Source organism: Geotrypetes seraphini, chromosome 6 (genome assembly GCF_902459505.1).
Source record: "Geotrypetes seraphini chromosome 6, aGeoSer1.1, whole genome shotgun sequence".
Taxonomy (NCBI): Eukaryota; Metazoa; Chordata; class Amphibia; order Gymnophiona; family Dermophiidae; genus Geotrypetes; species Geotrypetes seraphini.
In genome coordinates, this window is record NC_047089.1 from 27,391,335 (window position 1) to 27,414,396 (window position 23,062).

The following is a 23,062-nucleotide window of genomic DNA, read 5'->3' on the forward strand; positions in this document are numbered from 1 at the left end:
CTGTTACGGTAAGTAACTGTGCTTAAAAGTCACAAAAAATCCAAGTAGTTAGGCTACAAACAAGCAGCACAACCCACAAGACTACAATGATTCCGATCTTTTGTTCCACAATCTTTTTGTTGTTTTGCTGCTTCATTTCCTTTGTGGAACCTATTTGAATTGTGTTGTTTTATCTACAAAAGCAAACACTTCAAAATAAAGGAGTAACATTGTACCCGGGACAGCACACTCAGAAAACAATAAATTGTAACAGATTCTTTTCACAACAGAAATAGACTAACCTTGAATTGCTTTCTCCAGTGCAGCAAAGCTGCAATTGAGAGTTTGAAAAGGAAATACCTAAGGCCTGCTGCGACCAAATTTCCTTTGATCTGCAGATGCTACTGTGGAGGTAACTTTCTGAAGGTGTTGCAGGCCCTTTCATAGGACTGTCAATTGTTTCTGCTTTGAAAATTTTTAAAACTTGTGTTAAGTCCTGAAACAACGAAAATGCCCTTGTACGACAGCAGAGTGATGAAACCCCAACAAACTGGCCATCCCAGGTGCTGTTTTTGTCTCATGAAAAATGTGTATTGGCTCCGTGAGATTTCAGCAACCTTCCTCCATACTCTCACCTTCAGAACAGATAAAACAAAATATCAGGTGTCGACTTATACAGACATATGATTTGGTTAATTAATCAGTGTTAGTTTAAAAACAATAAAACAAAATATCAGGTGTCGACTTATACAGACATGATTTGGTTAATCAATCAGTGTTAGTTTAAAAACAATAAAATTATTTCACCCATAATGCCATATTAAGATACACCTTGATTTCAGCTAGACACCTAGAAGCACAGGGAATGTGAATTGACTTGCCCAAGGTTAAAAACCAATGAAAAGCAGAGCAGTGTCTTAAATTTATGTCTCAGATTTCTGAATCATTGCTGGTTTTTAACATTGACTGTACAGCTGGACCTGCTAGGTAAGTTTTCTTGTCTGAAAAGTGGTCATTAATGAAGATAAACTTTCCTTTCTCCTGACCTATCACGTCAGATCATATATTTCCCATCAATCAATGGCTATTTAAGTTTCACCAGACAAGGGCATCACATTCTATTCTCAAAATGTTCATGGCATATAATATAAATTATTTATAATAGTCACATAAAAAAAAAGTCCTTGACTATATCTGGTAAGCATTTCACATTCAATATCTTCATTATTCTTATATCTAATCGTGTGTCAGATTTTCCACCACAAGCTGTCATGTAATACTATCTGAATTTTCATGTATTTTATCTTGATGCAGATAATGCTTTCTTCACTAACCCTCAATGGTTTGCAGTTGGATATCTTCAGTTGCTTGTTCTACAAATAAAGAGAGAACGGGGCATTATTATTACCAGCGAGCGCAGTTGCATGGCACAGAAAAGTGTAACCATTTTGGTACAGAAACTAGAAGACTAAGGGCTCCTTTTACTAAGCTGCACTATTGGTTTTAGCGCGCGCTGCATTGCCGTGTGCGCTAGACACTAATGACACCATTGAGCTGGCGTTAGTTTTTACACATAGCACAGGGGCAGCATGCGCTAATCTGCAGCGTGCACTAAAAACGCTAGCGCACCTTAGTAAAAGGAGCCCTAAGAGGTTCATGAAAGAACAATTGGAGTGCTTTCACTCATTTTGAAGAAGAGAAGTGTATAACCACTACCCTGCTGTTCTTCTATTTTGATGATATGCGAGTTGTGAAATACTTTGCTCCTTTTGAGTCTCCTATTCAATTTCTACAGAAAAGTGAAGTAACATTTTTAGGGTTACTCAAGACTATGCAGCAGAGCATACATGCCATCACAAACCTCCAGATTCTACAAAGGTTGACCCATTTGGGATGATCATGTCATCCCTTTGTTGAAGATGGCTCATTGGCTTCCAATCCCACACTGGATAACCTATAAAATCGCTCTTCTAACTTTCAAAACACTACAGACTAATGCACCTGCATTTATAGATAGACTATTAATTCCAAATGATCCCCCCAGAACCTTAAGATCAGACTCTGCACCCAGCCACCCCTCCCTTCCCCCCATCAGACTCTGCACCCAGCCACCAGCTCCGTCCTCCTACCTCCTCTGGAATGGTGATCCAGAGATGCAGCGGACAGGAGCAAGGTTTCCATGCTCCTGCCCGCTGCTAACCCGGTAGTTCGCAGCTAGTGTCTTCTGCCGCTGAGCAGCAATGAGCGGAAGCACACTTTGGCTGGAGAGGGTTTAGCAGTACTGCCTTAGATGTGGGCTAGACATAACCAAATATGATTTTGTATTCTTATTTTTTATGGATTGTAATTTTTCTTTTCTTGCTGATATTACTTACACATTTAAAACTCTTTATTAATATTAATAATAAAAAAAAACCTTCCCCACCAAACTTAAGTGTGGCTCCCTTCCAGACATGACTACCAAGCCCATCACTATCCACATTTTACCCCCCATCTGTGGGGTCCAATAGACAGGAATAATCCTCCGGTCACTTTTGCATTGTGATGATATATTTGAAAATGTCACCAGCTGAGCCAAGATTTGTGCCATTTTGGAGTATGGGCCATCGTTTAAAGTGGCATGAGATACAGGTCAGCTGGAGTCATATTTCAAAATGTAGGGTTACCAGATTTTCCTTTGGGAAAATCCAGACCCATGGCCACAACTCCAGGACTGCCCAGTTCCACCTCTTTCATGCCATTCCACCCCAAGACAGCATCCATGCATGTGTGGATGTGATGTCACCGCGTTGCATCTGCGCATGCGTGGATGCATCTTCCCGATGCAATTTTGTTGGGAAGCTTTTCAAAACCCGGACAAAGTGCCGGGTTTTGAAAAGCCATCCGGTCCCCCAGACATGTCCTCAAAAGGAGGACATGTCCGGGGAAATCCAGACATTTGGTAACCCTAACAAAATGGCATCAGTAACGTAAGGGTGATTGGATACCACTCATGTCCCCAAGGTGCCCACAGATGTAACAAGATGGGCGAGATCAAGGTAGCAAGCTCAGAGGAAACTTAAAAAAAAAAAGCTTGGAGTGGGTTTAATAGGCAGAGGGAACTGCTACTGGAAAGAAAGTGAAATAGAAACACATGCAATGGAGTTCATTTTGATTTCATTTCCAAAAGAAAGTGAAGCCTGCAAACAAGAAAACTATGCCACATTTAAAATGAATTAACATCTTGCACTTCAAAATATATAATGCAAATATGAAAGAGGGTCTGTATCCAACCGATATTTAGAGATGGTGAATCTTAAGCCACCCCTTAATTACCCTCAATTTCTTGTTTGTATAATAATCTTCAGACCCTCAGAAATGCCACCAGATGTTCAAAATCATAACAACTGGCTTTATGCATCCAGTCTTCACCGGGTCTTGGAAACAGTTACTTGGTGGTCGCGTCGCGTGATGTAAACTTCAGCTAAGGAATTGTGGCCCTGAGGAAACCCCCTAAGGGTGAAACATGTCGGCGTACATGACCACCTAAGTTAAGTATAAACACAGTAGTCACAAATCTAATAAGTTGAAGGTTTAACACAGTGTATTTAGTTTAAGAAAACAGTGTTAAAAGTGACCCGGTGAAGACTGGATGCATAAAGCCAGTTGTTATGATTTTGAACATCTGGTGGCATTTCTGAGGGTCTGAAGATTATTATACAAACAAGAAATTGAGGGTAATTAAGGGGGGACATTTAAAATGAAAGCACATCCCTAAGAAAAGGTTACCTTTTAGCCATCGTAGCTTCTTCCAGAATATGTGCACAAATTTATCGCAAACCCAAATGAAACAGATCAGAATTGCCGCCGTCGCTGCAAGAAAGGCAATGAAAACCACGACAAAATGCAAGTCTTCATAGAGAACCTCTGAGAAGGAAAAGAGAAAGAATATTTGAGTTATACCATCAACTGCCATTCTCCTCAATCTTCAGAAGGGCTTATGTAATGTAATGTAATTTATTTCTTATATACCGCTACATCCGTTAGGTTCTAAGCGGTTTACAGAAAATATACATTAAGATTAGAAATAAGAAAGGTACTTGAAAAATTCCCTTACTGTCCCGAAGGCTCACAATCTAACTAAAGTACCTGGAGGATAATAGAGAAGTGAAAAGTAGAGTTATAGGAAAAATAAAAATAAAATAAACATTTTAACAAGACAGCATTGATCTAAATGCTTTGGAAGGTAGAAGAGAGGAGAGAAAGGAATAGAAGCAGAAGGGGGAGTCGTTGAACAGTAGAATTCTGGAGAAATTTAAATGATAGAAATAGAACAAAACAAAGACAAAAGGCAAAACAATAGATAAGATTAAAGATAAATCATAAGCTGGAAAGAAAAATAAAATAAAACTTATATAGCCAATAATGCGTACCATAGACGTTGAGTATGATGATGCCACGTTTGGGGGCTCCCAGTTCTTCCACCACAGTGACAACATAGTACCCAGCGTCTTTCATTCCGACATTCAGGAGCTGTATGGAGCCATTTTCATAGCGATGTACTCTAGTGTCATAACTCTCGGAAACATTGACATAAATCCCGGCTTTCCAGGAGATAATATTTTGCAGTCCCCATCCCCAGTTCGACATGTATTCCCATTTAATGGCAGGGATTCCTGTGCAGGAATGCTCGACAGGCAGTAAGATATTTTCTGCTGCTGTAGCATTTATGATGGGCTGTGGAACGAGCAATGAAATCCCAAGAGCTGAAAAACATAAATTAGTTTAAGCGGTAAGGACTGAAAAGATTTCAACCAGGCTAAAGTTCACAAAATATCTCATTCAAGTTAAAAAAGACGCCTGAAGCAGAGGTTCAGATTAGAGAATGCTACAAGGACAATTTTTTTCCTCATCCCCATGGGAAATAATTTTCCCGTCCCATCTCCACGAGTTCTTTCCCTGTCCCATTCCTGCAAGCTCTGTCCTCGTCTGCACTCTTTAAAATCATGTGTTCAAGGCTTGTGCAGTTAAGGCAGAGCTTACAGGAATGGGCAAGAACAGGAACAACGACAAAACTCAAGGGGACGGGATGGGGAAATTGAGTTCCTGTGGGGATGGGGACAAATTTGTCTCTAGTTCAGATATCCCTAACAAAAGATACCACCAAACATAACAGCAAATCAGCCTACCTGGATTTCCTTATTGTGATACCTTTTGATCCCTAATGTAACTTTGTAATTCCTGAATATTACCAGTAACTTCTTTACCTGTAAATTACATTGAACTCCTGGGGTATATTAGCGATTCATAATGTAATATAAAGATTCTCAACTGCAGGTCTCAGAGTTCACTTTCTCCTTCAGATAGCCTCTCTAAATCTATACATTTGCATGCACCTTTTAATACTTAGCGCTCAAAGTTGCATGCACAAGTTATACAATAGTTATCACTTATGCATGTAAGTTAATTTAATAGATACTAGTTGGTTTTAACAACCAATGATTGTTGTTAATTGGTGCTAGTTGGTACTAATTAGCAGTTATGCACGTAACTTCTTTTATAGTCAGGACTCTGCAAATTGTGGGCACCAAAATCCATAGTTTGCAAGTGGAATTGCAAGGAAGAAGGGGCATTGGCCTAGGAGGGGCTTGGGCAGGTCAGGGACATACCTAGAACTTACACACTTAGAATGCTATCAGTTAGGTACCTAACTAACGCGTGTCAAGTTTATTTCTTACCCATCGACATGGCCGTCTGAGCAGTTTATAATCAATATTAAAACAGAAACAGAAAAGAAACAGAAAATTATATTATCATACAATGATATAGTATTTAAAAGTAGTAAATATACAGAAAGTCATCATTGTCCACTAGTGACAAGAGAGTGAAATTGTGAACTGACAGAGGGAGAAAGCAACATAAAGGAAAAAAAATAGCAGGCTGGCAACACAATAGGAGGGCAAATGTATGCACACAGTAGATTTTTACAGAAATGTTTAAGATATGATGAAGATGGTATACAGAACTATAATAAATTAGGATGAGTGTAACTAGAATAAGAGTAAATAGGGCAAATATAATACTGTTGCTAGAGCTAATTAGGATGCGTGTAAAGCACAGTTACTTACTATAACAGATGTTATCCAGGGACAGCAGGCAGCTATTCTCAGATAGCTAGCAGATAAGCCAACCAGGGGAGGTGGGTGGGTTGTAAGAATAGCTGCCTGCTGTCCCTGGATAACATCTGTTACGGTAAGTAACTGTGCTTTATTCCAGGACATAAACACACCATAGAGTCTCGTAGATACACTTCCCCCTCCCCATTCATGGTTTCGGCAATCCGATTTCACATATTCGCGATTTTGGGGGGAGGGGGAAAAAAAGAAAAAAAAACCACAGTTTAGCCTTCCCACCAGTGTCCCGGCCTTACATGGTGGTCTAGCATAGTATAAGGAGCTGCCCTTGAAGGATAATGTCTGTGATAGGATGGAAGAGGTCGAGAAGGCTTTGCAGGAGCTGGCTTAGGCTTTGGTCTGACGATGGAAGCAAAAGATTTCTCATGCTCAGACAACTTCTTATTGGCAGCCTCTATCGATTCTTTAGAAAAACCAGGGAGTATATCAATAAAATACTTGAAATAAGTAGTAAAGATAAAATTATAATTTAAAACTCTGGAGGCCATCATCAAATTTTGATAAAGACGATGGCCAAACTTGTCCATGGTCCTGCCCTATCTGCCAGAAGGTACGGTAGCATAGACCCTGGAAGGATGACTCCTCTTCAATGAAGATTCCACAAGAAAGGATTGGTGAGATAGTTGAGAGTTCTTAAAGCCCTTGCAATGAAGAGTTCTATACCTCGATTCCAACTTGCCTGGAACAGCAGGGATAGCATAAGGAGTCTCCAGGTTTCATTTGAAAGTTTGAGACAGAAACTTGTTAAGAGGAAGTTTGAGAGACTCTGCAGAGGCAGAGGCATACTCATTTCCTCTAAATATTCCTTAGAGTACTTAGAACCAGCGTCCAATTTAAGATCCAGGTCCTCAGCCATTTGACGGAGGAAAAGGACAATTGATCCGCCAGAGCATGGCCTCGAGAGGGACTCGAGGACCTCGAGGTGCCTCGAGTGGAGAAAGAAGGATAGGCCTCTCTGGAGTATTGGTATCCCAGAGAATAGACAGACTGGGATGAGGCATTGGAATAAGCTGAGCCCTCAGGTTCTGCTATTGATGTCCTCGATCAAGGAGTTGGGGGCCTCGAAGAGCTGGAAGGCCTGGACGAGGAAGGTTTCTCTCTGGAAGAGGACCTGCGCCTCGATGAATGCCTCGACGAGGGCCTCGACCAGCGACAAGAGTGCTGCCTGGAAGCAGGTCTCGGGCAAGGTCGAGGAGACTTCGCCCTGTGCCTCAAAATGGGCAATGCCTTTGGTGAGGGTATTGGGCTGGAAGCTGTAGATCGAAACCCCATAGACTCAGTGGTTTGGATCGAGGAATCTCGAAGCACTCCCAAAGATTCAGCTCCTTGTATGGAGTGTGAAGATTCCAGATCCGACACTCGCAAAGACTCGACTCCTTGCATAGAGTGTGAAGATTCCAGATCCGGCACTCGCAAAGACTCGACTCCTTGCATAGAGTGTGAAGATTCCAGATCCGACACTCGCAAAGACTCGACTCCTTGCATAGAGTGTGAAGATTCCAGATCCGACACTCGCAAAGACTCGACTCCTTGCATAGAGTGTGAAGATTCCAGATCCGACACTCGCAAAGACTCGACTCCTTGCATAGAGTGTGAAGATTCCAGATCCGACACTCGCAAAGACTCGACTCCTTGCATAGAGTGTGAAGATTCCAGATCCGACACTCGCAAAGACTCGACTCCTTGCATAGAGTGTGAAGATTCCAGATCCGACACTCGCAAAGACTCGACTCCTTGCATAGAGTGTGTAGATTCAGCTCGAGGCACAGACAAGGACTCGACCTCTTGTGAGACTGCTGAGTGCCCAGGCTGGACTGCAGGAAGCAGAGTCGAGGCAGGACTGTATTTGCTCAGTAACTGAACAAATTCCTGCTCTAAAATGGTCTGGATGGTAGCCTGAAATTGTGGATTCGAGTCTGAAACTGGACCACTTTCTGAGGCTAAAGGCTCTAAGGTGGCGGAGGAAGCATGCTTTGACTTGGAGGAATGATGCTTGGGTAGCTTGAGGACCACCACCAGAACCATCTGCTGAGGTATCTGACCTAAGGAAAGCTCAGGAGAAGATTTGACAGATTTACTCGAGATCGAGGACGTTCCAAACGAGGAAAATATGATGAGACTCGAGGTCGGAGTCGTGGAGGCAGGAGGACACCTCGCAGTAGGCCTGACCGAGTCAGAGGTTGAGGGTGTAGCACGGGTTTCCATTCTGAAAATCTTCTCTACTTGAACTCGACGACGTCTGAGGATGCAAGGTTGAAGGGTAGCATAGCGAACGTATGACTCCGGGCAATGGTCAGGCCCCAGACACTGAAGACAGTGAGAGAGATCACACGCTGGCACAGGCTACACTTCTTAAAGCCCATGACTGGCCAGGACATAGAAGGAAAGATAGCCGCCGTAAAGTCGAAGCCCACAGGCTGAGGGCGTGCCAGTCAGTCGACGAAAAATAAAACTTTTTTAAAAGAACACAGCGACACGGTAATAAGAAAAATAAAACACGAGCCGCGGTGAGAGAAGGCATGAAGCAAACTAAGTTCAGCGTAGAGCGTCAAAGACTGACTTCTCGGCTCCATAGAATACTGAAAACTGAGGAGACATGCCCTGTGCTGGGCGGGAAGGTACTCGCGCATGCGCAGTGCAGCAGACTCGAAACTACTGAAGTTTTTTACAAGCAAGTCTGCTTGCAAGGCTGTCCACATCCAGGCTCTGTGGATGATGTCACCTACATGTGAGAATAGCTGCCTGCTTGTCCTGGGATAAATTGTGACCAGCCAGGCACTGTGCCTGCCAAGGTCCCAGAGAAAGCCAGAAGGAAGGATAGGAAACCCGGAAAGGGGATGCCCAGGACCCAGTCCAGTCACTATGTGGATTTCCCCGAACCTACTAACCAGTCAGAGTCAGGGGCTAAGAATACTTGGCACACACCTCAGGAACTCAGCAGAACCAGGAACTCACAGGGGAAACAGTATCTAGGTCACCACTGGGGGAGCCGGTGGGGGGAGCAGATCCCTGTTGGCTCAGGCAGGGCAGGGCGTGTCTCTGCCTTAGAAAAGCCAGCAGTCTGGAACAAGCAGGCAGGCAGGTTAGGGAAGAAACTTAGGTGCTCCCCACTGAGAACCTGCCTGGCTTAAGCAGTGGTAATGGCTGTGACCCTATGGAGGTTGAGGAAGCGGGAATGTCCTCAGAATTGCCAGTAGCTAATGAGGAGGCTGCCATGGAGGTACAAATGGAGCTTCCTCCGGAAGAAGTATATGGAGCCGTGGAACCCATGGATGTGGGAATAACAGTTCGCTCAGCCTGTGCTGAATCATTGTGAGGTTTTTTTCCCCCCTTTATTGTTGTGGCTTGGTTCCTTTTCCTGCTCCTAGTCACTGACAAAGTCTTTTCTGTTCTGGACAATTGTTTGAAGCTAAAAGTGAGTGAGGAGAAGTTTGCCAACACCTGGGTGGGAAGTTTGAAAGCAGTTTTGTGTGCTTTTGATGGCAAACTTAATAGACTCCTCTTTACCCAGCCCTGCTACAGTTTTCAGGCTGGAGGCTTTTTTTTGTATATGTTTGCCTGGAGAATTGGAGTGAACAAGAATATCTCTGGGAACTGTTTTTTTTCTGAATGCTATGAACTTACCTGAGTCCTGCTAAGGAGCAGACTTGGGAGAAAAGGAAGCTATAGTGTAAAGCTGCTCTGTGGGAGAGCGAATCACAGAGAGAACTGTTTCATGAGGAATAAAAATCCTGAAGGCTGCCAGAGTTTTTCTCTGGCCTTATTTTGTTTCCAGTTTTGAACATTGGTTTGTTGCTTTGAACTTTATGCCATTTTGACTTTTATTTTTGACAAGTAAATTTTGCATTATTGCCATTCTGATCACTGTTTGAGTTTTTGATTCAATTTGTGGAAAACCTGCAGGGTGACTGCAGTCCAGGTCACACGCTAGTGTACTTTTATCAGTAACCACTGAGAGCGCTGTTGAGCCCCCCGGCCTAGGGCTGCAGTGTGGTTACAAAATACAGTTACTTAGTTGAAATTATGAAACAAGCCAATTGCTAAAGACCAGAATCAACCTACATAGATATCATATTAAGAATTGCAATATCAACCAGAATATCATATCTGTCGGACAGTATTTTGGAAAAACTGACCACTGCACCAATGATTTTATGATGAGAATAATAAAAGGGAGCTTTAAGACAACCCAAGAACATAAAACTTTTGAAATCAAAATGATAAGGTATTTTGACACCTACCAGACAGGATTTAACAGAGATCTGGGCTTTTTTTCCCCATTCTAAAGACATTTAAAACTACTCTGTCACCTTTGTCTCTTACCCACTTGACCCCACCCCACCCCTCCCCCTCCCTCTTTCTATCCCTGAAATGCTTTCATATTTTCCTTATATATACTGATATTTGTCATCATTTCCTTATTTCTGATCAGAAGAAGTAAGGCCACCTTTGAAAGCTCATTACAAAATGCATTGAGTTAGTCCAATAAAAAAGATATTACCTTATTTCCTTCGTTGAAATGGATAACTTATTTAGGACGATGTAAATATAGTATACTAAGTTCAAATGATTAACAGTAATCTTGAACAGCATACATTAACAGCCAAGAAAACCCGTCAACATCCCTCAACCACTTCAATGAAATCTCATTGGCAGAACTTGAATCCAATTTGGAATCAATTCACCCTACCACTTCAGCTCATGACCCATGTCCACACTCCCTTCTATACGCAGTGAAAAGTCATTTCCTCAAATCAATCCTTCCCTTAATCAATGCCTCTTGCGTAAAGGGGAAGTTCCAACACCCTGGAAAGTTGTAGTGTCAAAACATTGCTGAAGAAACCCTCCTTTGATCCAGACACACCAAGCAATTATAGGCTATTTTTCAATCTTGCCTTCGCATCAAAGTTCCTTGAAAAAACAGTGCTCCACCAAATAACTACATTCTTCAAGAACCAGAATGCCCTCTCCACTCACTAATCTGGATTCAGGAGCTATCACAGCACCAAAACAGTACTCCTAGATTTAATAGATGACTGCTGGAGCTACATGGACAAAGGTCAGGATGTTTTTTTTCTCCCCTTACTCTTTTTGCAAACCACCTAGAACTGAAAGGTATTGGCGGGATAGAAAACACTAATGGAATGGAATGTAATAGTTCTTTTTCCTGTATTTATTGTAGTTTTCCCCCTTTCCTGCTCGTTCTTAGTATGTTTATTTTGTGTTTTGTGTTTGAGTAAATTGGTTTGTTTGTTTATTATTGTTGTTTTAAATTTTGTTCTTACCCCTATTTTATTGTTGTAAAACGCTTAGTATTTGATAAGCATTAAATCAAATGTACAATAAACTTGGAAACTTGGATGTACTTCTCATCCAACTGGACTTGAGTGTAGCCTTTGACACGCTTCAGATCCTACTATCCAGATTATTTGAGATTGGGATCAAGAATACAGCACTTTCCTGGTTCTCATCCTTCTTGGACCAAGAAGGATGAGAACCAGGAAAGTTGTAGATGTTGAATGGAAGGGGGATAAAGCGCACCTTGGGGTACTCCGTATTTTGCGGTTCTCGGTTTAGAGAATATCGAGTTCGCTAGGACTACCCCAAAGTGCGCTTTATCCCAACTTCTATTCAACATCTTCAACAGACCAGCCCTTGATATTACAAAGAAACATGGAATCAACATACACTCCTTCGCTGACGATATACAACTCTACACCCCTCTGGGCAAGTTGTGGTCTTCACAACTAGAGACCCTACAAACCTGCCTCATGGACATTAAAGCATGGATGACAACCAACAAACTTCAACTGAACCCATCCAAGACTAAAATTTTATGGATTTGCTGTGATTCGTGCTCCGATTCTTATCCTTGCATCTCCTGGGACAACATCACTATGGTACCAAAAGACCAAGGGCTCCTTTTACAAAGGTGCGCTAGCATTTTTAGCGCACGCACAAAATTAGCGTGCGCTAGCTGAAAAATTACCACCTGCTTAAAAGGAGGCGGTAGCGGCTAGCGCGCTTTTGTAAAAGGAGCCCCAAGTGTCCAGCTTGGGCATTACACTGGATGCCAGTGACTCTAGAAAGCTATAAAATAATGCAATTAAATCTACAATTTCAGCAACTCAAAGCAAACACTTTCACTAGACAGACATACTGGGCAGACTGATCTGCTCCCATCATCAACAGCATGCAGTACTTCAGTGGCTCTATGATCTACCATATAATTACTGTATGTTTCATGCATTTGATTACTTTGTCACCCGCCCTAGCTAGAGCTTTGGTTTAAGAAATGCGTGGGTTAAGTACAATCTATCCCTGAGGACTGACAGCCTCAGTCTGCCTACAACAAATCCGATTTAAAGACCACACTAATGCTCGCTCTTCCCATACACAGCAATGATTGCTCCCCCCCCCCTCCCCCTTTAAAGCTTCTGATGACTCCTTTTTCCTCCTTCCCCTCCCTTCAACAGCTGGGAGACCCGAGGACAGCACAGCTTTTAAAACCCTTACTTACTTGGCAGGCACAGCCCGGTGAAGCAGAACGTGAGACCCAGAAAGGTGCCATTTCTCCCGTCAGCCGGGGTCCTCATGAGCAAGGAGCCCGGCAAGTCAGTGAGCCCTGCGACCGGGAGGCGGGGAAGGCATGATGCCGCGCGCGCAGGCGAAAAGGCCCAGTGAAAGGCAGTTGGTGAGCGGCGCGCGCCGCACCTGTTCCTCTCAGCTCTGCGTTCCGCCGCGAGCGCAAGAGCAGGCGAAGGCGCTCGAGCCAGGGCGCTTTTTTTTTTTTTTTTTCTTCTCCTAGTTCACACCCAGTCCACCGATATTGATTTGTGCCTCGCGTAGCTAAGGGACAACGAGAACCGACTGAAAGATAGCCGGGTTTGCTTCTGCGAAAGGAAGTGATGTTTGGGGAAGAAGCACCGTCCTCATCCCGGCGAGATGAAGTTTAGGGTGATAGGACCGGGGCGGGGACGGGATCCTCCGGATGAGCCGGTTCTTGAAGGAAGTCTTGTCTACACTACCCACAAGACTGCCACCAGACTGCTTCTTTCTTTTCAAAGTGGCGGGGTTCTTGCCGAAATGCTGGGCAATTCGGTTAAACTCTTCCTCCCTCTCAGCGCCCCACCCCTGCCACTAGCACCTGCTTTACCTGTCTTCAGCTGGCTTTTTGTCTTGTTTGGGGTGGCCCTCTCTCCGCCCATCCCCACTGTTCATGGGGTGCAGAACTCGGCATCCTCTGGAACCCCGTACAGTACGCCAGGGCTTCCGTTTATAGGCATTTAAAAACTGCAAAACCAGTTTATTTATTTATTTGCTAATTAGAGGTGCTTTAAGGGCAAAATAATACAGTAGGTGTTAGGCGCCGGAACGGGAGGGGGGCGCACAGGGGCCTTCACTTTTATTCCTGGTAATCTAGAGGTGCAGCGGGAAGGAGCAAGCTTTTCGCGCTCCTGCCCACTGCTAATCCGGTAGTTCGCGGCTGGTTTCTGCTGCCGCTGAGCGGCAATGAGCGGGGGAGCGCGCTTTGGCGCTCCTGCTCAGCGGCTTCTTTGATTGGCTCCCGCGCGCGAGAATTCTCGGGAGCCAGCCAAAGAATCCGCTGAGCGGCAATGAGCGGGGGAGCGCGCTTTGGCGCTCCTGCTCAGCGGCTTCTTTGATTGGCTCCCGCGCGCGAGAATTCGCGGGAGCCAGCCAAAGAAGCCGCTGAGCAGGAGCGCCAAAGCGCGCTCCCGCTCATTGCCTTCAGCGGCAGAAGAAACCAGCCGCGAACTACCGGGTTAGCAGCGGGCAGGAGCGCGGAAACCTTGCTCCTGCCCTGCATCTCTGGATCACCATTCCAGAGGAGTTAGGAGGACGGGCTGGGTGCAGAGTCTGACGGGGGGAGAGGAGGGGAGGGGTGGTTGGGTGCAGTGTCTGATGGGGAGGGAGGGAGGAAAGGAAGGAAGGGGGCTGGGTGCAGAGTCTGGCAGAGGAGGAAGGGGCGCTGGGTGTAGTGCCTGAGAGGGGAGATAAGGGGGCTGGGTTCAGAGCCTGACAGGGAGAGGCTGGGTGCAGGGGTAGGGAGTTGGAAAGGCAGGGAGGACAAATGCTCAGGGGGTTGGGAAGACAGATACTGCACATACAGGGAGAAGGTTTGGAAGGCCAAATGCACAGGGAGGCAAGGAGGAAAAAAAGAGATGCTACACAGGTGGAGTAGTGGGAAGGGAGAGAAAGAAATGCTGCCGTGGAGGAGGGAAAAGGAACGGAGAATTGTTGGACATAAATGTGTGGCATGAGAGAGAAAGCGAGATGATGTAAATGGGGAAAGGAAGAAAGAGGGAGAATTGTTAGACATGATAGTGGTGGAGAGGAGGAAGGAATAAATGTTGCACTGGGAGGGAGGAGAGATAACCCAAAGAAGGGAGAGATGTCAGAACACTGAAATGGGAAAGAGAGAAAGAAAGATGCCAGACCACAGAATGGAAGGGAAAGAGGGGAGAGAGAGATGCCAGACCGCAGAAAGGAGAGGAGAGAGATGTTAGACCTCGGAAATAGGGTAGGAAGGAGAGAGAGATTCCAAGCTATGGGAAGGAGAGGAGAAAGATGCCAGACCATATGAGGGGGGAAAGGGAGACAGATATGTCTGACCATGGGAGAGGGATGAGATGGTGCATAGGGATGGAGGGGAAGGGAAGACAGAGGTAGGAGATAGTGCACAGTAATGGGTGTGACAAGAAAGAGACAAGAAAAAATGTTTCTTATGGATAGATGGGAGTAGGGGAGAAGAAAGAGGGAGGAGATGGTACACATGGATAGATGGGAAGGGAAGGCATGGAAAAGTAGATTTTGAGAAGAAAGAAGAAAAATGGAAGAAAGTTGAATGTTAAAAGTTAATGCTAAAGATGAACTGACTTTTTCAGATAAGTGGTCTACTATTAAACAGCTTTTGTAAAGCCATAACATTTGCCACTCCAGTAGAAGCTCCATGCAATGTGTTATGATTAAAATTCAAGCACCTTTCCAGCGACATTGTACCACTGCTGTGGCACCTTGCTGAAGAGCTTATGAGCACATTTAAATATTTAAAAGCCTTTAAATGTTATGTGATGATATTATTTGAGAAACTTGCCCAGTATTGTTGAGAGGGGGGTCTTGTGTGTTTTCTTTTATTTTCAAAGATGAATGTATGGCAGAAAGTGAAGGAGAGAAAAACAGCAAATGGATAAGGTGGCCCTGGATACACAGTTAAGAGCACAGACAGAAGGATGTGGAGCTAGAAACTGGGAAAGATGGTTTGAAAACAAAATCACCAGACAACAAAGGTAGGGGAAATGATCCTATTTTCAATTTTGTGATTGAATTGTGTCAGTTTTGAGACATGACATCTGCTGTCTCTATTTTGCTCTGTTCAGGAAGAAATGCATTTGTTTCTATTCCTCTGGGGGTTACATAAGAACTTAAGAATTGCCGCTGCTGGGTCAGACCAGTGGTCCATCATGACCAGTAGTCCGCTCACACGGCGACCCTCTGGTCAAAGACCAGCGCCCTAACTGAGACCATCCCTATCAGTGTACGTCCTTGTTCAGCAGGAACTTGTCTAACTTTGCCTTGATCCCTGGAGGGTGTTTTCCCTTACGACAGACTCCGGAAGAGCATTCCAGTTTTCTACCACTCTTTGAGTGAAGAAGAACTTCCTTACGGAATCTATCCCCTTTTAACTTTAGAGAGTGCCCTCTCGTTCTCCATACCTCGGAGAGGGTGAACAACCTGTCCTTATCTACTAAGTCTGACCACTTCAGTACCTTGAATGTTTCGATCATGTCCCCTCTCAATCTCCTCTGTTCAAGGGAGAAGAGGCCCAGTTTCTCTAATCTTTTGCTGTATGGAAGCTCCTCCAACCCCTTAGCCATCTTAGTCGCTCTTCTGTGGACCCTTTCGAGTAGTACCGTGTCCTCCTTCATGTACGGCGACCAGTGCTGGACGCAGTACTCCAGGTGAGGGCGCACCATGGCCCGGTACAGCGGCATGATAATCTTCTCCGATCTGTTTGTGATCCCCTTCTTTATCATTCCTAGCATTCTGTTCGCCTATTTCGCCACTGCCACACATTGCGTGGATGACTTCATCGACTTGTCGATCAGAATTCCCAAGTTTCTTTCCAGGGATGTCTCTCCAAGTACTGCTCCGGACATCCTATATTCGTGCATGAGATTTTTGTTACCGACATGCATCACTTTACACTTGTCCACGTTGAACCTCATCTGCCATGTCGATGCCCATTCCTCGAGCCTGATTATGTCATGTTGCAGATCTTTGTAGTCCCTCTGCATCTTTACTACTCTGAATAACTTCGTATTGTCCCCAAATTTAATCACCTCGCTCGTCGTACCTATGTCCAGATCATTTATAAAGGGTTCTACTGCATGCAGAGTCTTGAATCTTATGGTTTGGTTTGTATATATTAGTACTTTTAGTTTGTGGTCCTGTATTTGCATAGGGGTTATCTGTGTTCTGGTAGGAATGAGTGTTGAGAAACATACAATGTGCTTTGCGTAGATTAATTTTGTAGTTAACCATTATGTATTGTTAAGAAGATTATCTTGTATATATATATATATATATATATATTTATGAAAAATGAATGGAAAAAATGGTATTAAAATTAGTACTATTATGGGGGCAGGGTCTGGGGCGGAGCTTGCGGGCCCCCCCAAACAAAAAAGCGTTCTACTGTCTAGGGACTATTGCTGGGAATTTCTCTGGTTGAATGCATAGAGTAGGAACAAACAGAACAAAACTGCAGACTGTGTACAAGATGCAGGCAAAATTTATTGTGACAAGATTAAAATTTATATAAAACCCTTTTACCACTCAAGGGACCTGACACGGTCCGTGTTTCGGACAAACCTTCGTCAGGAGTCCTAATAAATACAGATATAATACAAAAATTATTATTAAAAAGTACAATAAAATATATATGTGACATAATGATGTTGTCATGCCATGCTGTCAGAGATAATGATGAGAAAACATGAAAGTATATAGTAAAGGAAGGACACATGCAACATAAAGAGCCACATGCGAAGGAAAAATGAATGAATCATCAAGACAGAGGATTATGAATGAAAACGAAGTGAAAAAGGTGTAAATCACTTACACTAATATGAGCTTTAAAAGCAACATATGAAACGTAACAAGAAAAATGTGACCCAAAGGGAAAGTGAGTCAGAATTGGAATGAAAGATTGAATAAAAATGAAAAAAGAAATGAAAGGAAAGAGAAATACATACCAAAGGGGTGCTAAAATATGCCACAAAAAATGGAGAATAACAACTATCATAAAACATGAAAACATAACACAATGTAAACATGTGATCTTAAAACAATGTTCGAAAAAAAATGCTTGAGTACCTGAATAAATCCATGTAAACCATTCTGAGCTCCCCTGGGAGAACGGCATAGAACAGGGGTAGGCAATTCCAGTCCTCGAGAGCCACAGGCAGGTCGGTTAATAGTCGCCAAATGTGCAAAGACAAGTGAGCACAACACATCTGAGCGCAAGACAATTGAGCGTGAATGGTTCATAGTCAAATGCATGCGCAAGACATCTGAGCGCAAGACAACTGAGCGCAGGACTTTATATCACAAGTCAAGTGCATAAGACAAGAGGTTAGGTAACCATAGTGATTAAAAAATGCATTTGCAAAACACATTCACGTATGATAATGATGTACATTACATCCTTACGTCAACGTATTGTGCGTGATTGTGTTAGCAAGACAATAGCGTGCAGGATCTTATAGCGTAAGGTAAATGGACGTAGAAGGTCCTTATTGTGTTTTCAGTAGATTCATAGGCAAATGCGTGCAAGACATATTGTGTTTTCAGTATTGTGATCTGATGCCCCTAGTGCCTTCCTATGCCTGCAGTATCTATTCCTCTGATCCAAGCTAACCTGATTCATCCCTCCTCTCTCCCGGTTCATAGTCAAATGCTAATTTAACTAGGCCACCTACTAGAGCTGTGTAACATTCAGTAAGTTCCGTTATTTACATTATTCTAAGTTTACCACCTATAATCATTTATTTGTGTTTTTCTTGCAGGTTTGCCACCGTTTATAAGTGAACAGGACTTTTATTTTGGGGTTTTAGAGGACTCTAGGTTGCTATTAAGCTCAAAATATGTTTAATAATGACTTACTTAAGCAAAGCACATTTTATATATATATATACATATATATAGATAGATATAGATATAGATATATATTGCATACTAAACCTTTTTATGGGCTAAAGAGGACTCATATTTGATAATAGAAAAGATGTTTAATAATGCATTACTGAAGCAAAGCACATGAAAAAATATATATACTAAAACTCATCTGTTTATACGTGAACAGGACTTTTATTTTTGGGTTTTAGAGGACTCTAGGATAATATTAAGCTCAAAATATGTTTAATAATGCATTACTGATGCAAAGCACATAAAAATTATATATAGTGATTACTAAACCTATTTTTGGGCTAAAGAGGAATCATATTTGATTATAATAGAAAAAAGATGTTTAATAATGCATTACTGAAGCAAAGCATAAGAAAATATATAGATATATACAAAAACTCATTTCCAAAAGGTTAAGAACATAAAAGGAAATACACTGCTCACACAATAGCTATCCTTCAGAGCAAGTGGATGTGTCTGATACACAATCATGACATCATTGTGGCATCATCAACATGCACCTAGATGGCAGACTATTACAAAAAAGAAAAAATAAATGTAGGAGCCCCTACCTAGATGGAAGCACCTCTGGCTCTATGGTTAAAGACATTTCTTCTATGTTCAAAAGGTCATTTATTCAAATCCACTCAGCCCCCCCCCCCAATACATTCATGTTGAGCCAGTTGATGTAGTATATCTAGATTTTCAGAAAGCTTTTGATAAAGTTCCTCATGAGAGGCTCCTGAGAAAATTAAAGAGTCATGGGATAGGTGGCAAAGTTCAGTTGTGGATTAGGAGGAGAGTAAACAGTGGAGTGCCGCAGGGGTCTGTACTGGGACCGATGCTATTTAGCTTATTTATAAATGATCTGGAAATTGGAATGATGAATGAGGTGATTAAATTTGCAGATGACTCTAAACTGTTCAAAGTTGTTAAAACACATGAGGATTGTGAAAAATTGCAGGCAGACCTTAGAAAATTGGAAGACTGGGCGTCCAAGTGGCAGATGAAATTTAATGTGGACAAATGCAAAGTGATGCACATTGGGAAGAATAACCCAAATCACAGTTACTGGTTGCTAGGGTCCACCTTGGGGGTTAGTGCCCAAGAAAAGGATCTGGATGTCATTGTAGATAATACGATGAGATTTGCAAAAAGAGGGTACATTTTCCTGTGCAGATTCAATTCCAAGAAGGCCTGTTATCATACATGGCTACAAATCAAGCAACTGGAATACTGTACACCCTTAGCCTGCAGAAGTTGCAATGATCACTTGAGGGCAGCAAAGATTGACATTTCACACAGTGTCAAGGGTAGATACCATGTTCCCCCAAAAATAAGACATTCCCTGAAAATAAGCTCTAGTGCATTTTTTTGGAGCACAAATTAATCTAAGACCCTGTCTTTTTTCGGGGAAACACGGTAACATTACTGCATTCACTAGAAAGGCAGTAACACTTGATGTTTGTTGCTGTTCCTGACAAGCTTCAGACTGGTGTAAATTCAACCACTTTTGTGTGTGGGTTACCAGATGTTCAGATTTACCTTTGGTCACTGTGTTTATTATAATGGATTACAGACCACACACCCCCCCCCCCCCCCCCCGGCTTCCAAAAACTCTAATCCAACGTCATCGCTCCGGCAACTGGCACCCTATTATTTAAAAAAAACAAATGAAAGTAACAGGCACAAAGTCTCCAATAGGAAAACAGGAGAGGTGTTCGCACCACTCTCCTAACCAATAGTGAAGTAGAACAGGTGTGGCTTTGAATTGGGAAATAGGAAGGAGGAATGGGAGGAAAGGTTTAACAATTCGAGGCAGAAGGATGGAAACAGATAAATTTCACTCTGTGCTACTGGACAGGGGGATCAGGGAAGGAGTGCTGCTGGATAGGGAGAGGTAAAAGGAACGGAGAAGGGCTACTGCAGGACATGGGGAGCAGGGAAGGGGTACTGCTGGACAGGGAGGAAATAAAAGGAAGAGAGATGGGCTACTGCTGGACATGGGGAGCAGAGAAGGGGTGCTGCTGGACAGGGGGAGCAGGAAAGGGGTGCTGCTGAACAGGGGGGAGTTAAAAGGAAGGGAGAAGGGGTGCTGCTGGATAGGGTGGAGCTAAAAGGAAAGGAGAAGGGCTACTGCTGGACAGGGGAAGCAGGGAAGGGTTCCTGCTGGACAGGGGGCGAGACAGAAAGAAAGAAATACAGACAGACAGCGGGCAGGGAGAGAGACAGAAAGAAAGAAAGGGGGCAGAGAGAGAGAAATAAACACAGACATACAGAAAGAAATAAATAAATAAATGGCTAAGTCTACTCTACACATCTATTCTAATACCCGTTAATGTAACAGGCTAAAAAATTAGTATATATATATGTAAACCACTTTGACTGTAACCACATCAAATCCCATTCTTTCTTACTTACCTCCCCCCCCCTTTTTTTTTATGAAGCTGCTCTGCCGAGCAGCTCAAGCTAAATGCCAAACTGCTTATAAGATTAGAATGGGCAGCTCAACATTTAACTTATGCTGCTCAGCAGTGCAGCTTGATAAAAGGGGGAGGGGTGTTTAATGAACATTCAGGCAACATCTATACTATGCATTAACTTGATTATTTCATGTTGATGAAGAGAGTGTATTTCATGTCATTAGCATTTGATGCCATTCTTTGTATTGTTATTTGAATATTTTTACTGCAGCAACTGTTTATTGCTTAAATGTCAGGCTTATTCGTGTTGTACACCACCTTGAGTGAATTCCATCAAAAGGCGGTAGATAAATCCTATTTAAAAAAAACAAATAAAATTATTAAGGTGCCACCTGTAAATTTCTTGTTCATCTTTATTTCATGAGATCAAATGAAATCCTTCTGTGGAATGAAAACTGGCTGAAACAATCCTCTCTCCAGTCTCTTTGCCGCAATCTACCTTCAGCCTTTTGTCTTCAGTGTGACCCAGCTATAGTGGGTCTTCTCTGGGCTGCTGTTGTGGTATCAACAATGTTCCCAGTGGCAATGAGCTGTTCACATGTCTGCTGTAGTGGTGGAGATGTTCCCCTTGGGTCAGCAATGAAGGTTGCCCTGGGTTGCTGCTGTAGTACAGTACTCCCCCGAAATTCGCGGGGGTTCCGTTCCAGGAACGCCCGTGAACTTCAAAAAACCACAAATGCTATTTGAGTCTGTAAAAAGGCAGGAGAGGGCAACTGGGACAGTAAATAATACTGGGGTGGGAGATGAGGAGGAATCAGCTGTGCAGAATGCTGACTGGCTGACCGGGGGGAGAGGAGGTAGAATCGGATGTGCAGAAGGCTGATTCACGGACTCATTCCCTGTATTTTCTGACCAGAAGAGGCAGTTGGAAAATACCACAAATAACTGAGTCCACGAATCACAAATTCGCGGGGGAACACTGTACTGACAATGTTTCCAGAGGCTGTGAATGTTGCTGAGTATACTTGAATCCTTACCCTATTTGGTCTTTATTATGTGATGTACATTTGCAAAGACCCCTTCTACATTTGCAAATGTGCCATCCCTTTGCCTTAACTTAATCTATTACCCTAAAACAAGAACATGATATGATCCTGTTTAATCCTGCTGGTAGGCTGTACATGTTTTAGTCCAGCACAAGGTTTTCAACAGGTTGGAAGTAGAAGGCATCTGAGCTTTGGCATACCTGAGATGGCAGTATTGTATACATGTTTTATGGACAGGGTAAATCAGAAAGGGGCCTAAACTGAAAAGTGGGGGTTGCCTTGAGAGTCTGCTCCACTCACCACACACACAAGAAGTTATTTTTATTTGGCATTTCAATAATAACATTCAATTTGAAAAAGAAATTAAGAAATTACACAAGCCAGAATTTTAAAAAAATGTATACTTTATTATATTTGGATCTGATTACTAGCCCAGGACTGACTTAACCATGAGGTAGACTGTGTTGGAGCTCATGGAGTTCTGAGGGTGCCAGTTAATAGGATTACCAGATGTCTGGATTTACCCGGATATGTCCTCTTTTTAGAGGGCATGTCTGGACGTCCAGATGGCTTTTCAAAACCTGGCATGTTGGTCTGGTGCAATAGATGGATTTTCAATAGTGATTTACATTTTGAGTAGGAGGGTTCAGCATGTATGGGTCCCGGTGACAGGTCAAATACGCGCAAGACAATAGCGCGCAAACAAAAACACGAAGACAACTCAGCGCAAAGACAATAGCGCGTGAGACAATTGAGCACAAGTAAACTCAGCACAACACAATTGAGCGCAAGCATAACTCAGCGCAAGACAATTGAGCGCAATGATAACTCAGCGCAATGACAATTCAGTGTGCTTCAACATGGCGCCTGGCGAACAAAGGGCACGCGCACGTTCAGCACGTTAACACGTCATCACGTCACCAGTTATCAGTATGGTTCCCTTGCCTCTTTGCGTTTTGAATATAAGTCACGTGAATGCATTTTCGTTACTATGGTTACGTTTCCTCTTTATATATGTGCTCAGAACAGCCCGTCTTCCTTTCGCTGCCTGACCGTGTCCGTTATAGGTAAAGATCTGGTTTTGCTAGTACTTCATCTATAATGAATATTTGTCTTGCGCGGATTTTTCTCGCCTCGGGTGAGAGCGAACGTACTTCCACATTTCAGATTTCTTCATTTACAGGTATGTTTATAGTTTCGGTATGTTTATATTTTCTGTTCGCGCGTACGCAGA

At 43.1% G+C, this 23,062-nt stretch overlaps 1 protein-coding gene across 2 annotated transcripts; it reads right to left on the minus strand.

The window, feature by feature from the left end:
* Positions 1-298: 298 nt before the first annotated feature.
* VSTM5 (V-set and transmembrane domain containing 5) lies at positions 299-13,643 on the minus strand. Of its 2 annotated transcripts, none has more exons than XM_033950145.1 (5): positions 13,309-13,643; positions 4,392-4,724; positions 3,748-3,885; positions 1,314-1,352; positions 299-614 (listed from the first exon to the last, which is right to left on the minus strand). In XM_033950145.1, the coding sequence occupies exons 1-5, from the start codon at positions 13,358-13,360 to the stop codon at positions 589-591; spliced, it is 588 nt and encodes a 195-aa protein (XP_033806036.1). In that variant the 5' UTR covers positions 13,361-13,643; the 3' UTR covers positions 299-588. The 2 variants fall into 2 exon arrangements, with proteins under 2 accessions (XP_033806036.1, XP_033806035.1); XM_033950144.1 differs by having other exon boundaries at positions 12,673-13,643.
* Positions 13,644-23,062: the final 9,419 nt, after the last annotated feature.